General features: G+C 39.4%; 1 protein-coding gene across 1 annotated transcript in view; it reads right to left on the bottom strand.

Moving 5' to 3' along the window:
• LOC138852539 (zwei Ig domain protein zig-8-like) overlaps nt 1-18,631 on the bottom strand; it is a 195,663-nt gene that overhangs the window by 46,183 nt on the left and 130,849 nt on the right. The window contains exon 3 of the mRNA XM_070083862.1: nt 11,381-11,489. Within this exon, the coding sequence (XP_069939963.1) occupies nt 11,381-11,489 (109 nt within the window). The remainder of the gene's footprint in view (nt 1-11,380; nt 11,490-18,631) is intronic.

The following is an 18,631-nucleotide window of genomic DNA, read 5'->3' as shown; positions in this document are numbered from 1 at the left end:
CATGTGCTTTTATACCATGTGCTACTCTTATACCATGTACTGCTCTTATACCACGTGCTGCTTTTATACCATGTACTGCTCTTATACCATGTGCTGTTCTTATACCATGTGCTCTTATACCATGTGCTACTCTTATACCATGTACTGCTCTTATACCATGTGCTGTCCTTATACCATGTGCTGCTCTTATACCATGTGCTGTCCTTATACCATGTGCTCTTATACCATTTACTGCTCTTATACCATATGCTGCTCTTATACCATGTGCTGCTCTTATACCATGCACTCTTATACCATGTACTGCTCTTATACCATGTGCTTTTATACCATGTGCTGCTCTTATACCATGTGCTCTTATACCATGTGCTACTCTTATACCATGTACTGCTCTTATACCATGTGCTCTTATACCATGTGATACTCTTATACCATGTGCTGCTCTTATACCATGTGCTCTTATACCATTTGCTGCTCTTATACTATGTGCTCTTATACCATGTGCTGCTCTTATACCATGTGCTCTTATACCATGTGCTGCTCTTATACAATGTGCTCCTATACCATGTGCTACTCTTATACCATGTGCTTCTCTTATACCATGTGCTCTTATACCATGTGCTGCTTTTATACCATGTGCTCTTATACCATGTGCTACTCAATACCATGTGCTGCTCTTATGCCATGTGCTGATCTTATACCATGTGCTGCTCTTATACCATGTGCTCTTATACCATTTGCTGCTCTTATACCATGTGCTCTTATACCATGTGCTGCTCTTATACCATGTGCTCTTATACCATGTGCTGCTCTTATACCATGTGCTCTTATACCATGTGCTACTCAATACCATGTGCTGTTCTTATACCATGTGCTCTCATACCATGTGCTACTCTTATACCATGTGCTCTTATACCATGTGCTGCTCTTATACCATGTGCTCTTATACTATGTCCTGCTCTTATACCATGTGCTGCTCTTATACCATGTGCTCTTATACCATGTGCTACTCAATACCATGTGCTGTTCTTATACCATGTGCTCTCATACCATGTGCTGCTCTTATACCATGGGCTACTGTTATACCATGTGCTCTTATACCATGTGCTGCTCTTATACCATGTGCTACTCAATACCATGTGCTGTTCTTATACCATGTGCTCTCATACCATGTGCTGCTCTTATACCATGTGCTCTTATACTATGTGCTACTCTTATACTATGTGCTGCTCTTGTACCATGTGCTACTCTTATACCATGTGCTACTCTTATAGCATGTGCTGGTCTTATACCATGTGCTGCTCTTATACCGTGTGCTGCTATTATACCATGTGCTGCTCTTATATCATGTGCTGCTCTTATACTATGTGCTGCTCTTATACCATGTGCTACTCTTATTCCATGTGCTACTCTTATACCATGTGCTGCTCTTATACCATGTGCTCTTATATCGTGTGCTGGTCTTATACCATGTGCTCTTATACCATGTGCTGCTCCTATACCATGTGCTCTTATACCATGTGCTGCTCTTATACCATGTGCTACTCTTATACCATGTGCTACTTTTATACCATGTGCTGCTCTTATACCATGTGCTGCTCTTATACCATGTGCTCTTATACCATGTCCTGCTCTTATACCATATACTGCTCGTATATCATGTACTGCTCTTATACCATGTGCTCTTATACCATGTGCTCTTATACCATGTGCTACTCTTATACCATGTGCTGCTCTTATACCATGTGCTGCTCTTATACCATGTGCTGCTCTTATACCATGTGCTGCTCTTATACCATGTGCTGCTCTTATACCATGTGCTGCTCTTATACCATGTGCTCTTATTCCATGTGCTGCTCTTATACCATGTACTGCTCTTATATCATGTGCTGCTCTTATACCATGTGCTGCTCTTATACCATGTGCTGCTCTTATACCATGTGCTGCTCTAATACCATGTGCTGCTCTTATACCATGTGCTGCTCTTATACCATGTGCTGCTCTTATACCATGTGCTGCTCTTATACCATGTGCTGCTATTATACCATGTGCTGCTCTTATACCATGTGCTGCTCTTATACCATGTGCTGCTCTTTTATCATGTGCTGCTCTTATACCATGTGCTGCTATTATACCATGTGCTGCTCTTATACCATGTGCTGCTCTTATACCATGTACTGCTCTTTTATAATGTGCTGCTCTTATACCATGTACTGCTCTTTTATCATGTGCTGCTCTTATACCATGTGCTGCTATTATACCATGTGCTGCTCTTATACCATATACTGCTCGTATATCATGTACTGCTCTTATACCATGTGCTCTTATACCATGTGCTCTTATATCATGTACTGCTCTTATACCATGTGCTCTTATACCATGTGCTCTTATACCATGTGCTACTCTTATACCATGTGCTGCTCTTATACCATGTGCTGCTCTTATACCATGTGCTGCTCTTATACCATGTGCTGCTCTTATACCATGTGCTGCTCTTATACCATATACTGCTCGTATATCATGTACTGCTCTTATACCATGTGCTCTTATACCATGTGCTCTTATATCATGTACTGCTCTTATACCATGTGCTCTTATACCATGTGCTCTTATACCATGTGCTACTCTTATACCATGTGCTGCTCTTATACCATGTGCTGCTCTTATACCATGTGCTGCTCTTATACCATGTGCTGCTCTTATACCATGTGCTGCTCTTATACCATGTGCTCTTATACCATGTGCTCTTATACCATGTGCTACTCTTATACCATGTGCTGCTCTTATATCATGTGCTGCTCTTATACCATGTACTGCTCTTATACCATGTGCTGCTCTTATACCATGTGCTCTTATACCATGTGCTGCTCTTATACCATGTGCTGCTCTTATACCATGTGCTGCTATTATACCATGTACTGCTCTTATATCATGTGCTGCTCTTATACCATGTACTGCTCTTATATCATGTGCTGCTCTTATACCATGTGCTGCTATTATACCATGTGCTGCTCTTATACCATGTGCTGCTCTTATACCATGTGCTGCTATTATACCATGAGCTGCTCTTATACCATGTGCTGCTCTTATACCATGTGCTGCTTATATACCATGTGCTCTTATACCATGTGCTGCTCTTATACCATGTGCTTCTATTATATCATGTGCTGCTCTTATACCATGTGCTGCTCTTATACCATGTGCTGCTATTATACCATGTACTGCTCTTATACCATGTGCTGCTCTTATACCATGTGCTGCTCTTATACCATGTGCTGCTCTTATACCATGTGCTCTTATTCCATGTGCTGCTCTTATACCATGTGCTGCTCTAATACCATGTGCTGCTCTTATACCATGTGCTGCTCTAATACCATGTGCTGCTCTTATACCATGTGCTGCTCTTATACCATGTGCTGCTCTTATACCATGTGCTGCTCTTATACCATGTGCTGCTCTTATACCATGTGCTGCTCTTATACCATGTGCTGCTCTTTTATAATGTGCTGCTCTTATACCATGTACTGCTCTTTTATCATGTGTTGCTCTTATACCATGTGCTGCTATTATACCATGTGCTGCTCTTATACCATGTGCTGCTCTTATACCATGTGCTGCTCTTATACCATGTGCTGCTCTTTTATAATGTGCTGCTCTTATACCATGTGCTGCTCTTATACCATGTGCTGCTCTTTTATAATGTGCTGCTCTTATACCATGTGTTGCTCTTATACCATGTGCTGCTATTATATCATGTGCTGCTCTTATACCATGTGCTGCTCTTATACCATGTGCTGCTCTTATACCATGTGCTGCTCTAATACCATGTGCTGCTCTTATACCATGTGCTGCTCTTATACCATGTGCTGCTCTTATACCATGTGCTGCTCTTTTATAATGTGCTGCTCTTATACCATGTACTGCTCTTTTATCATGTGTTGCTCTTATACCATGTGCTGCTATTATACCATGTGCTGCTCTTATACCATGTGCTGCTCTTATACCATGTACTGCTCTTTTATCATGTGCTGCTCTTATACCATGTGCTGCTCTTATACCATGTACTGCTCTTTTATCATGTGCTGCTCTTATACCATGTACTGCTCTTTTATCATGTGCTGCTCTTATACCATGTACTGCTCTTTTATCATGTGCTGCTCTTATACCATGTACTGCTCTTTTATCATGTGCTGCTCTTATACCATGTGCTGCTCTTATACCATGTACTGCTCTTTTATCATGTGCTGCTCTTATACCATGTGCTGCTCTTATACCATGTACTGCTCTTTTATCATGTGCTGCTCTTATACCATGTACTGCTCTTATATCATGTGCTGCTATTATACCATGTGCTGCTCTTATACAATGTGCTGCTCTTATACCATGTGCTGCTCTTATACCATGTACTGCTGTTATATCATGTGATGCTCTTATACCATGTGCTACTCTTATACCATGTGCTGCTCTTATACCATGTGCTGCTCTTATACCATGTGCTGCTCTTATTCCATGTGCTGCTCTTATACCATGTACTGCTCTTATACCATGTGCTGCTCTTTTATAATGTGCTGCTCTTATACCATGTACTGCTCTTTTATCATGTGTTGCTCTTATACCATGTGCTGCTATTATACCATGTGCTGCTCTTATACCATGTGCTGCTCTTATACCATGTGCTGCTCTTTTATAATGTGCTGCTCTTATACCATGTGCTGCTCTTTTATAATGTGCTGCTCTTATACCATGTGCTGCTCTTATACCATGTACTGCTCTTTTATCATGTGCTGCTCTTATACCATGTGCTGCTCTTATACCATGTGCTGCTCTTATACCATGTACTGCTCTTTTATTATGTGCTGCTCTTATACCATGTACTGCTCTTTTATCATGTGCTGCTCTTATACCATGTGCTGCTCTTATACCATGTGCTGCTCTTATACCATGTGCTGCTCTTATACCATGTGCTGCTCTTATACCATGTACTGCTCTTATACCATGTGCTGCTCTTATACCATGTGCTGCTCTTTTATCATGTGCTGCTCTTATACCATGTGCTGCTCTTATACCATGTTCTGCTCTTATACCATGTGCTGCTCTTTTATAATGTGCTGCTCTTATACCATGTGCTGCTCTTATACCATGTACTGCTCTTTTATCATGTGCTGCTCTTATACCATGTGCTGCTCTTATACCATGTGCTGCTCTTATACCATGTACTGCTCTTTTATCATGTGCTGCTCTTATACCATGTACTGCTCTTTTATCATGTGCTGCTCTTATACCATGTGCTGCTCTTATACCATGTACTGCTCTTTTATCATGTGCTGCTCTTATACCATGTGCTGCTCTTATACCATGTGCTGCTCTTATACCATGTGCTGCTCTTATACCATGTACTGCTCTTTTATCATGTGCTGCTCTTATACCATGTGCTGCTCTTTTATCATGTGCTGCTCTTATACCATGTGCTGCTCTTATACCATGTGCTGCTCTTATACCATGTACTGCTCTTTTATCATGTGCTGCTCTTATACCATGTGCTGCTCTTATACCATGTGCTGCTCTTATACCATGTACTGCTCTTTTATCATGTGCTGCTCTTATACCATGTGCTGCTCTTATACCATGTGCTGCTCTTATACCATGTGCTGCTCTTATACCATGTGCTGCTCTTATACCATGTGCTGCTCTTTTATAATGTGCTGCTCTTATACCATGTGCTGCTCTTATACCATGTGCTGCTCTTATACCATGTGCTGCTCTTATACCATGTGCTGCTCTAATACCATGTGCTGCTCTTATACCATGTGCTGCTCTTATACCATGTGCTGCTCTTTTATAATGTGCTGCTCTTATACCATGTACTGCTCTTTTATCATGTGTTGCTCTTATACCATGTGCTGCTATTATACCATGTGCTGCTCTTTTATAATGTGCTGCTATTATACCATGTACTGCTCTTATACCATGTGCTGCTCTTATACCATGTGCTGCTCTTTTATAATGTGCTGCTATTATACCATGTACTGCTCTTATACCATGTGCTGCTATTATACCATGTGCTGCTCTTTTATAATGTGCTGCTATTATACCATGTACTGCTCTTTTATCATGTGCTGCTCTTATACCATGTGCTGCTATTATACCATGTACTGCTCTTATACCATGTGCTGCTATTATACCATGTACTGCTCTTTTATCATGTGCTGCTCTTATACCATGTGCTGCTCTTATACCATGTACTGCTCTTATACCATGTGCTGCTCTTATACCATGTACTGCTCTTATACCATGTACTGCTCTTATACCATGTACTGCTCTTATACCATGTGCTGCTCTTATACCATGTACTGCTCTTATACCATGTACTGCTCTTATACCATGTGCTGCTATTATACCATGTACTGCTCTTTTATCATGTGCTGCTCTTATACCATGTACTGCTCTTATACCATGTACTGCTCTTTTATCATGTGCTGCTCTTATACCATGTGCTGCTATTATACCATGTACTGCTCTTTTATCATGTGCTGCTCTTATACCATGTACTGCTCTTATACCATGTACTGCTCTTTTATCATGTGCTGCTCTTATACCATGTACTGCTCTTTTATCATGTGCTGCTCTTATACCATGTACTGCTCTTATACCATGTGCTGCTCTTTTATCATGTGCTGCTCTTATACCATGTGCTGCTATTATACCATGTACTGCTCTTATACCATGTACTGCTCTTATACCATGTGCTGCTCTTTTATCATGTGCTGCTCTTATACCATGTGCTGCTCTTATACCATGTGCTGCTATTATACCATGTGCTGCTCTTATACCATGTACTGCTCTTATATCATGTACTGCTCTTTTATCATGTGCTGCTCTTATACCATGTACTGCTCTTATATCATGTACTGCTCTTTTATCATGTGCTGCTATTATACCATGTACTGCTCTTTTATCATGTGCTGCTATTATACCATGTACTGCTCTTTTATCATGTGCTGCTCTTATACCATGTACTGCTCTTTTATCATGTGCTGCTCTTATACCATGTGCTGCTCTTATACCATGTACTGCTCTTATACCATGTGCTGCTCTTATACCATGTGCTGCTCTTTTATCATGTGCTGCTCTTATACCATGTGCTGCTCTTATATCATGTACTGCTCTTTTATCATGTGCTGCTCTTATACCATGTGCTGCTCTTATACCATGTACTGCTCTTTTATCATGTGCTGCTCTTATACCATGTACTGCTCTTTTATCATGTGCTGCTCTTTTATCATGTGCTGCTCTTATACCATGTACTGCTCTTTTATCATGTGCTGCTCTTATACCATGTGCTGCTCTTATACCATGTGCTGCTCTTTTATCATGTGCTGCTCTTATACCATGTGCTGCTCTTATACCATGTGCTGCTCTTTTATCATGTGCTGCTCTTATACCATGTACTGCTCTTTTATCATGTGCTGCTCTTATACCATGTGCTGCTCTTATACCATGTGCTGCTCTTATACCATGTGCTGCTCTTATACCATGTACTGCTCTTTTATCATGTGCTGCTCTTATACCATGTGCTGCTCTTATACCATGTGCTGCTCTTTTATCATGTGCTGCTCTTAAACCATGTGCTGCTCTTTTATCATGTGCTGCTCTTATACCATGTGCTGTTCTTATACCATGTACTGCTCTTTTATCATGTGATGCTCTTATACCATGTGCTGCTCTTATACCATGTGCTGCTCTTTTATCATGTGCTGCTCTTATACCATGTACTGCTCTTTTATCATGTGCTGCTCTTATACCATGTGCTGCTCTTATACCATGTGCTGCTCTTATACCATGTACTGCTCTTTTATCATGTGCTGCTCTTATACCATGTGCTGCTCTTATACCATGTACTGCTCTTTTATCATGTGCTGCTCTTATACCATTGATGGTGCATTTTCTGGAAATCTAGATATCTTCATGAACTGAGACGTTTGTATTCTAGATTTTGTAAATATTTTGTTGAAAATTTTGAGATAGTCCTGCATGATTTTTGTTGAGGAATCGATGTTGTTCTTTCATTAGGTTAATATTTTCCAGAAAAATAACTACAGGAAGTCCTCACTTAACGCCATTTTTTTCAGCGTCGTTTCGTTATAACGTTGACGAGAAAAACAATCGATTCCCTGCCGTGAAAGGAAAATATAGAAAGACTTTTAAATATCTGGATAGACGTCATGCATCAGCCTCACTCTCCATGATCATGCAAATGTAATCTTTAAGTTTATTTTAAGATCTAAAGAAAAAAAAAACAGTGTTCTAGTGGTGAAACCTTCGTGGCAAGTCGTGGTTGACCTGAACGTTTAAAGCTGGATAACACACAAATAACAGATGAGTCTGAAAGTGCCGACACAGAAGCCGCAGCTGCTTGCCCAGCTTGGCTATTATGTCAACTTCCTCCCTCATGACTGTTTGTATTCGATTTTTATATGTATCGTGTTTCTTATATAATTCTGAAAAACATGTGATAATAAAATAATGTCAATAATAGAGTAAATAAATGACTTAATAGCGTTCCGGAGCGACATACTTCGTAGTCATGGCGTCTGCAGCACTGCTGCCCTCCCTCTCAGTTCTCCCTTGCCGTAGGAACTCAACTCTTATTTACATCAGTTAACCTATGGTAAAATTGGTTTCGTTATACGTCGTTTTGCTTTAAGTAGCAATTTCCAAAAACCTATCGACGACGTTAAGTGATCACTTCCTGTACTTATTAATGACGTTAAGCTGATGGAACCTTACTTGTTGGCACCAGTCTTCTCATTTTTAAATATTGGCACAATATTTACTAGTTTTCAGGCTATTGACACCTTATCTTCTTGTAGCAACTTGTTAAACTTTACAGTTAGTGGGTAAGCAATTTATCATTTACATTCTTTCATAACTCTGGCAGGTAGTTCCACTTGATTTCTCAATATTCAGCTTCTCCAAGTATTTGTTGTGCTTGACTTGTTAATTTGTTAATATTTAGTCTGTCAGTGTTATGCCCTAAAAACAAATTTCGGGGCCTGGGAACGTTGGTGTCAAGTTCACTTGTAAACAATAAGGAGACGAGGCTGTGATGACTACTAAAGCAATATATCTCCTGTTTGTTATTCTGCTGTTATAGCTTGTTACATGTTCTTTCGTTGCTTTAACTTTTTTTTTTTTTTATCCCTTGTATTCGAAAAATTCTTTTGAATTATTTTGACGTGTGCAATTCATCTGTCAAATTCTTGTTTAGCATTTCTGAGCTTTTATTTTTTATATGTACTGCTTTTTTTTTTTACTTAAGATTTCATTTCGTTGTCTCCTCATCCAACTTGACTTTGTTTCTTGTTTTTTTTTTACTTTATTATCTTTCTTGTGTTATCCTTCTCGATACTTTTATTTTTTTTAAATCTGCTCCAAAATTTTTCTATATTGGCTGTATCAAGTAGGTGGATCCAGTCAACGTTACTTACGTCTCGACGCATCTTACGTCTCGACGCATCTTATCAAAGTTAACTGATATATAATCAGGAATCATCACAGTGGTAGTGTTTAGGGCCCCAAAGTTTGTGTTTATTTTGGCTCGAATTATGTTGTGATCACTGTTTCCTAGTCTCCTACGTCGCATGTTTGTACAAGATCACAGTCTGTGGTCAGAACTACATCTGAAATGTGGTTTTCACAAGTATCTGATGAGAAAACTTGAGTTAGAAAGTTGTTCTCAATAATGCTGAGGAGTGTGGCGGCCTCCTGGTTCCCTGTTAGAGAACTTCAGTCTATGTTAGACACGTTAAAATAACCAACTAATATTTCCTCATTCGCCATACACATTGTTTTAATTTAGTCTTACAAACGGGTGTCATTCTCCTGGCTTTAGGTGGAGGGAAAAAGGTTGACGATGAACTACAATGAATATATGTAATAAATGGTTTTGAAAACCGACAAGTTGAAGAATTGAGACACTTATACAATATATGGAAATCTTTATTGAAGAAACGTTTCGCCACACAGTGGCTTCATCAGTCTTATATAAAGCAGGAAGGTTTGTATTGGACTGATGAAGCCACTGTGTGGCGAAACGTTTCTTCAATAAATATTTCCATATGTTGCATAAGTGTCTCAATTCTTCTACAGTGAATATAACTTTTTTGCTTCCATTAGCTAGGATTTCTATATACATAATAATATTCTACTACTTGCGAGTGTGAGCCTTGTTAAAAGTATTGTACCTAGTCAAGGTTACTTTTGCTATCTGGATCCCCCTGGATCCCCCTGGATCCCCCTGGATACCCCTGGATACCCCTGGAATACTGACTGCACCATCTGGGGGTTTCTCTCTGGGTACCTGGTGGGGTTATTTCGGAGTGTGACTCAACTAGGACGTCAGGTCTGCTGGATAATGTGTTTACTGCTGCAAACTCTCTGGTTTTATTCCCGTATTTTGGGTATTGTTAAGCTGAAGACTATGACATATGTGCAACATCTGGGACATAATGTAAAGCATAAAGAACTATATACAAAAAATGTGGTAATCAGTCTCTCAGTGTTAAAGTTAAAGAGCACTGTAGTCTTGAAAAATGTTAAGTACAGGCAGTAAGACTCGCTTATATAGTGGCGTCAGGCGAGGGACGTGAAGCAGACGAAGGCATTGTCACTGGTGGGAGGGATTCCCCAGTGGAAGTAGATCATACCCAAGGGATGGGCCAGAGTAAGAAAGAAGGTTGTGGAGATCTCCTCTGTATCAAGTTTCCATGATATTGCTGTGTCTGACAAGTTGTACATGAATGATATATAACACCGACAGATGAAGATTCAGACCTGTGTCTAAGTCTTCATGTTGTCGATATTATATGACATTAATATGCTAGGAGTTTCTGTTGCACAAACTGTATGCTCAATAATTCTGGTCTCTAATTCACCAGATACCTGAGAGTCAGCCGCCTCATTCACTAAGGTTGACTGCGTCTGGATCTCACTAAAGACTGCCTTCAGTACCGCTACCCTGCCAAATACATCATATCTTACCTTTTACCCTATTCTCTTTACAAATAGGACACCATGAAAAAGGCACTTTTAATGAATATCGGCGTCCACAGAAATAAAGAAGTCTTTTATAAAGGAATACCAACAGGAGGGGCAGTCTCATTGCTTTGCCGAAGCCAATGCGGAGGTTTGCGCACGATATCTCATAATCACTGGAAGCTAAGTACAAGCATGTCGTTCACTACTAAGGTAGCAATCAAACTATGTAGAATTGATAGCAAAACACTGTTGCTACATCCAAATTTTACTAAATAAAAAAAAAATTGCAGCCATCCGTCTATCCATCCCTCTCTCCCTTTTCTTTACCCTTCCCTGTTTGACTTACCTACCACCTTGAGAGTGAAGAAGAGCGAGGTTGGTGGATGTGTGGTCACCTGACACTCGTACAACCCAGCGTCTGACCGTCTCACGTCCCGCAGGGATAGTTCCCACATCTGTGGATAGACAGCATCTTAGTGATCACATCTGTGGATAGACAGCATCTTAGTGATCACATCTGTGGATAAACAGTATCTTAGTGATCATACCTGCTTATAGACAACGTGCTAATGGTGACATAAGTGGACAATCTCTTTGTTAGTGCTCATCACTGGGTACATAACGTGTTTGTAGCTCTGTGTCTGGGAACACATCGTGATACTGGTCACATATGTACATAGAATTGCGTTAGTGGCCAGAGAGATAACAGTGCTGGTAAACTGATAGCATCTTTGCCGTAGTTACTTGTATAGTAGGGATACAGATACTGATGGCCACTATGCCGTGCTTGTCAACTAAAACAAGTGACCTTTGGCTTGTAATTCAACTATAGTTTACCAAACAAGTTGAGTGTTCATTCACAATTAATACAATAAATGTGAGCATCACCAAATAAATTTCCTAACTTATAAAATATTAATATAATTTAGGCAAAACTAAGCAATGTTACAGAAGTTTTAACAAGGGTAGATTACCAAGTTATTTATTTTACAAAATATAAACTTTGTATATCATGTTATTTCACATAAAAACATCTGAAAATAAACCTTTCTAAGAAACTAATAATTGTTTGACCTTTCTCTCTCTCTCTCTCTCTCTCTCTCTCTCTCTCTCTCTCTCTCTCTCTCTCTCTCTCTCTCTCTCTCTCTCTCTCTCTCTCTCTCTCTCTCTCTCTCTCTCTCTCTCTCTCTCTCTCTCTCTCTCTCTCTCTCTCTCTCTCTCTCTCTCTCTCTCTCTCTCTCTCTCTCTCTCTCTCTCTCTCTCTCTCTCTCTCTCTCTCTCTCTCTCTCTCTCTCTCTCTCTCTCTCTCTCTCTCTCTCTCTCTCTCTCTCTCTCTCTCTCTCTCTCTCTCTCTCTCTCTCTCTCTCTCTCTCTCTCTCTCTCTCGCGCGCGTGTGTGTGTGCGTGTGTGTGTGTGTATGTCTGTGTGTATGTCTGTGTATGTATGTGTGTGTGTATGAGCAGGCGAAATATACACAAACACTGATCTCTGGCTGAGTGTTCGTGTATATTTCGCCTGCTCTTGCGAATTCCTTGCATTGTTAAAATCTCTAGTAAGGCTGATGCATGCAGGGGATGAGATGAAAAGCTGTAAGCCTTCTCCCTGAAAGCTGGCTGCCTTGGATCAAAGTCTAGCGCAAGCTGGACTCCAAGGTATTGGTCCAGTGTGGTGAGTTTGGTATAGCACTGCGTACCTTGTTATAAGGTTCGTAGGTTCGAGTCTCCTTCAGCCAGAGATCAGTGTTTGTGTATATTTCGCCTGCTCTCGCGAATTCCCTGCATATATATATATATATATATATATATCAACAAGTCGGCTGTCTCCTACCGAGGCAGGGGTGACCCAAAAAAAAAAAGAAAGAAAATCCCCTAAAAAGAAAAATACTTTCATCATCATTCAACACTTTCACCACACTCACATTATCACTGCTTTTGCAGAGGTGCTCAGAATACAACAGTTTAGAAGCATATATGTATAGAGATACACAACATATCCCTCCAAACTGCCAATATCCCAAACCCCTCCTTTAAAGTGCAGGCATTGTACTTCCCATTTCCAGGACTCAAGTCCGACTATATGAAAATAACCGGTTTCCCTGAATCCCTTCACTAAATATTACCCTGCTCACACTCCAACAGATCGTCAGGTCCCAAGTATCATTCGTCTCCATTCACTCCTATCTAACACGCTCATGCACGCTTGCTGGAAGTCCAAGCCCCTCACCCACAAAACCTCCTTTACCCCCTCTTTCCACCCCCTCTCGAGGACGACCCCTACCCTTCTTTCCTTCCCCTATAGATTTATATGCTTTCCATGTCATTCTATTTTGATCCATTCTCTCTAAATGACCAAACCACCTCAACAACCCCTCTTCTGCCCTCTGACTAATGCTTTTATTAACTCCACACCTTCTCCTAATTTCCACACTCCGAATTTTCTGCATAATATTTACACCACACATTGCCCCTAGACAGGACATCTCCACTGCCTCCAACCGCCTCCTCGCTGCTGCATTCACAACCCAAGCTTCACACCCATATAAGAGTGTTGGTACTACTATACTTTCATACGTTCCCTTTTTTGCCTCCATAGGTAACTTTTTTGTCTCCACATATACCTCAACGCACCACTCACCTTTTTTCCTCATCAATTCTATGATTAACCTCATCCTTCATAAATCCATCCGCCGACACGTCAACTCCCAAGTATCTGAAAACATTCACTTCTTCCATACTACTCCTCCCCAATTTGATATCCAATTTTTTCTTTATCTAAATCATTTGATACCCTCATCACCTTACTCTTTTCTATGTTCACTTTCAACTTTCTACCTTTACACACATTCTCAAACTCATCCACTAACCTTTGTAATTTTTTCTTTAGAATCTCCCATAAGCACAGTATCATCAGCAAAAAGTAACTGTGTCAATTCCCATTTTGAATTTGATTCCCCATAATTTAATCCCACCTCTCCCGAACACCCTAGCATTTACTTCTTTTACAACCCCATCTATAAATATATTAAACAACCATGGTGACATTACACATCCCTGTCTAAGACCTACTTTTACCGGGAAGTATTCTCCCTCTCTTCTACACACCCTAACCTGAGCCTCACTATCCTCATAAAAGCTCTTTACAGCATTTAGTAACTTACCACCTATTCCATATACTTGCAACATCTGCCACATTGCTCCTCTATCCACTCTATCATATGCCTTTTCTAAATCCATAAATGCAATAAAAACTTCCCTACCTTTATCTAAATACTGTTCACATATATATTTCAATGTAAACACTTGATCTACACATCCCCTACCCACTCTGAAGCCTCCTTGCTCGTCCGCAATTCTACATTCTGTCTTACCTCTAATTCTTTCAATTATAACCCTACCGTATACTTTTCCTGGTATACTCAGTAAACTTATTCCTCTATAATTTTTTACAATCTCTTTTGTCCCCTTTCCCTTTATATAAAGGGACTATACATGCTCTCCGCCAATCCCTAGGTACCTTCCCCTCTTTCATACATTTATTAAACAAAAGTACTAACCACTCCAACACTATATCCCCCCCTGCTTTTAACATTTCTGTCATGATCCCATCAGTTCCAGCTGCTTTACCCCCTTTCATTCTACGTAATGCCTCACGTACCTCCACCACACTTACATTCTGCTCTTCTTCACTCCTAAAAGATGGTATACCTCCCTGGCCAGTGCATGAAATTACCGCCTCCCTTTCTTCCTTAACATTTAAAAGTTCCTCAAAATATTCTCGCCATCTACCTAATACCTCCCTCTCCCCATCTACTAACTCCCCTACTCTGTTTTTAACTGACAAATCCATACTTTCCCTAGGCTTTCTTAACTTGTTTAACTCACTCCAAAATTTTTTCTTATTTTCATAAAAATTTCTTGACAGTGCCTCTCCCACTCTTTCATCTGCTCTCCTTTTGCACTCTCTCACCACTCTCTTCACCTTTCTTTTACTCTCCATATACTCTGCTCTTCTTATAACACTTCTGCTTTGTAAAAACCTCTCGTAAGCTACCTTTTTCTCTTTTATCACACCCTTTACTTCATCATTCCACCAATCACTCCTCTTTCCTCCTGCCCCCACCCTCCTATAACCACAAACTTCTGCCCCACATTCTAATACTGCATTTTTAAAACTATTCCAACCCTCTTCAACCCCCCCACTACTCATCTTTGCACCAGCTCATCTTTCTGCCAATAGTCGCTTATATCTCGCCCGAACTTCCTCCTCCCTTAGTTTATACACTTTCACCTCCCTCTTACTTGTTGTTGCCACCTTCCTCTTTTCCCATCTACCTCTTACTCTAACTGTAGCTACAACTAAATAATGATCCGATATATCAGTTGCCCCTCTATAAACATGTACATCCTGGAGCCTACCCATCAACCTTTTATCCACCAATACATAATCTAACAAACTACTTTCATTACGTGCTACATCATACCTTGTATATTTATTTATCCTCTTTTTCATAAAATATGTATTACTTATTACCAAATTTCTTTCTACACATAGCTCAATTAAAGGCTCCCTATTTACATTTACCCCTGGCACCCCAAAATTACCTACTACTCCCTCCATAACATTTTTACCCACTTTAGCATTGAAATCCCCAACCACCATTACTCTCACACTTGATTCAAAACTCCCCACGCATTCACTCAACATTTCCCAGAATCTCTCTCTCTCCTCTACACTTCTCTCTTCTCCAGGTGCATACACGCTTACTATAACCCACTTTTCACATCCAATCTTTATTTTACTCCACATAATCCTTGAATTTATACATTTGTAGTCCCTCTTTTCCTGCCATAGCTTATCCTTCAACATTATTGCTACTCCTTCTTTAGCTCTAACTCTATTTGAAACCCCTGACCTAATCCCATTTATTCCTCTCCATTGAAACTCTCCCACCCCCTTCAGCTTTGTTTCACTTAAAGCCAGGACATCCAGTTTCTTCTCATTCATAACATCCACAATCATCTCTTTCTTATCATTTGCACAACATCCACGCACATTCAGACTTCCCACTTTGACAATTTTCTTCTTCTTATTCTTTTTAGTAATCTTTACAGGAAAAGGGGTTACTAGCCCATTGTTCCCGGCATTTTAGTTGACTTTTACAACACGCATGGCTTACGGAGGAAAGATTCTTATTCCACTTCCCCATGGATATAAAAGGAAAAGTAATAAGACCAAGAACTATTAAGATAAAATCAAAGAAAACTCAGATGAGTGTGTATAAATAAACGTGTACATGTATGTGTAGTGTGACCTAAGTGTAAGTAGAAGTAGCAAGACGTACCTGTAATCTTGCATATTTATGAGACAGACAAAAGACACCAGCAATCCTACCATCATGTAAAACAATTACAGGCTTTCGTTTTACACTCACTTGGCAGGACGGTAGTACCTCCCTGGGTGGTTGCTGTCTACCAACCTATATATATATATATAAATATATATATATATATATATATATATATATATATATATATATATATATATATATATATATATATATATATATATATATATATATATATATATATATCGAGCTTTTCACCCAGCTCTTTAAGGAACTTTACAGCACACTTGCCCCATGCTCCAAGGGTCTTCGACCCTATTGGGATGAAGTTATAGCAAAGGGGTGAGTTCTTATTTGAGGATCTTCTGGGTCTCCCTGTAGCTGGCAGCTCCACCCCCTTCAACTACAGAGTATGGCAAGTAGGTGTCTGCCAATGTGGCGGCACAGGTGTAGTCCCAGGCAATCTGCTTTTCATCCTTCTAGAGTAGCATAGTGGCTCCATCAGGACGCTTTTGACTTCCGTCAGACCTATGCACTTGGGGTTCCCGTATATATATATATATATATATACATATCTATATATATATATACATATCTATATATATATATATATATATATATATATATATATATATATATATATATACATATATATATATATATATATATATATATATATATATATATATATATATATACATATCTATATATATATATATATACATATACATAACTATATATATATACATATCTATCTATATATATATATATATATATATATATATATATATATATATATATATATATATATATATATATATATACACATATCTATGTATATATATATATATATATATATATATATATATATATATATATATATATATATATATATATATATATATATATATATATACATATCTATATATATATACATATATATATATACATATATATATATATATATAGTTCCTTGATAATGTGAGTAGTCACGAAAGCGCTTGGAATTTCTTATTCTTTCAGAGTGGTTGTTTTGCATATATATATATATATATATATATATATATATATATATATATATATATTTATATGTATGTATTTTTATTATTAACACACTGGCCGATTCCCACCAAGGCAGGGTGGCCCGAAAAAAGAAAAACTTTCGCCATCATTCACTCCATAACTGTCTTGCCAGAAGAGTGCTTTACACTATAGTTTTTAAACTGCAACATTAACACCCCTCCTTCAGAGTGCAGGCACTGTACTTCCCATCTCCAGGACTCAAGTCCGGCCTGCCGGTTTCCCTGAATCCCTTCATAAATGTTACTTTGCTCACACTCCAACAGCACGCCAAGTATTAAAAAAAAAATTTGTCTACATTCACTCCTATCAAACACGCTCACGCATGCCTGATGGAAGTCCAAGCCCCTTGCACACGAAACCTCCTTTACCCCCTCCCTCCAACCTTTCCTAGGCCGACCCCTACCCCGCCTTCCTTCCACTACAGACTGATACACTCTTGAAGTCATTCTGTTTCGCTCCATTCTCTCTACATGTCCAAACCACCTCAACAACCCTTCCTCAGCCCTCTGGACAACAGTTTTAGTAATCCCGCACCTCCTAACTTCCAAACTACGAATTCTCTGCATTATATTCACACCACACATTGCCCTCAGACATGACATCTCCACTGCCTCCAGCCTTCTCCTCGCTGCAACATTCATCACCCATGCTTAACACCCATATAAGAGCGTTGGTAAAACTATACTCTCATACATTCCCCTCTTTGCCTCCAAGGACAAAGTTCTTTGTCTCCACAGACTCCTAAGTGCACCGCTCACCCTTTTCCCCTCATCAATTCTATGATTCACCTCATCTTTCATAGACCCATCCGCTGACACGTCCACTCCCAAATATCTGAATACATTCACCTCCTTCATACTCTCTCCCTCCAATCTGATATCCAATCTTTCATCACCTAATCTTTTTGTTATCCTCATAACCTTACTCTTTCCTGTATTCACTTTTAATTTTCTTCTTTTGCATACCCTGCCAAATTCATCCACCAATCTCTGCAACTTCTCTTCAGAATCTCCCAAGAGCACAGTGTCATCAGCAAAGAGCAACTGTGACAACTCCCATTTTATGTGTGATTCTTTATCTTTTAACTCCACGCCTCTTGCCGACCCTCGCATTTACTTCTCTTACAACCCCATCTATAAATATATTAAACAACCACGGTGACATCACACA

This window comes from Cherax quadricarinatus, chromosome 11 (genome assembly GCF_038502225.1).
Source record: "Cherax quadricarinatus isolate ZL_2023a chromosome 11, ASM3850222v1, whole genome shotgun sequence".
In the NCBI taxonomy this organism is placed as follows: domain Eukaryota; kingdom Metazoa; phylum Arthropoda; class Malacostraca; order Decapoda; family Parastacidae; genus Cherax; species Cherax quadricarinatus.
The sequence above is the reverse complement of the archived record's forward strand: the minus strand, read 5'-3'. Positions and strand labels throughout refer to the sequence as shown.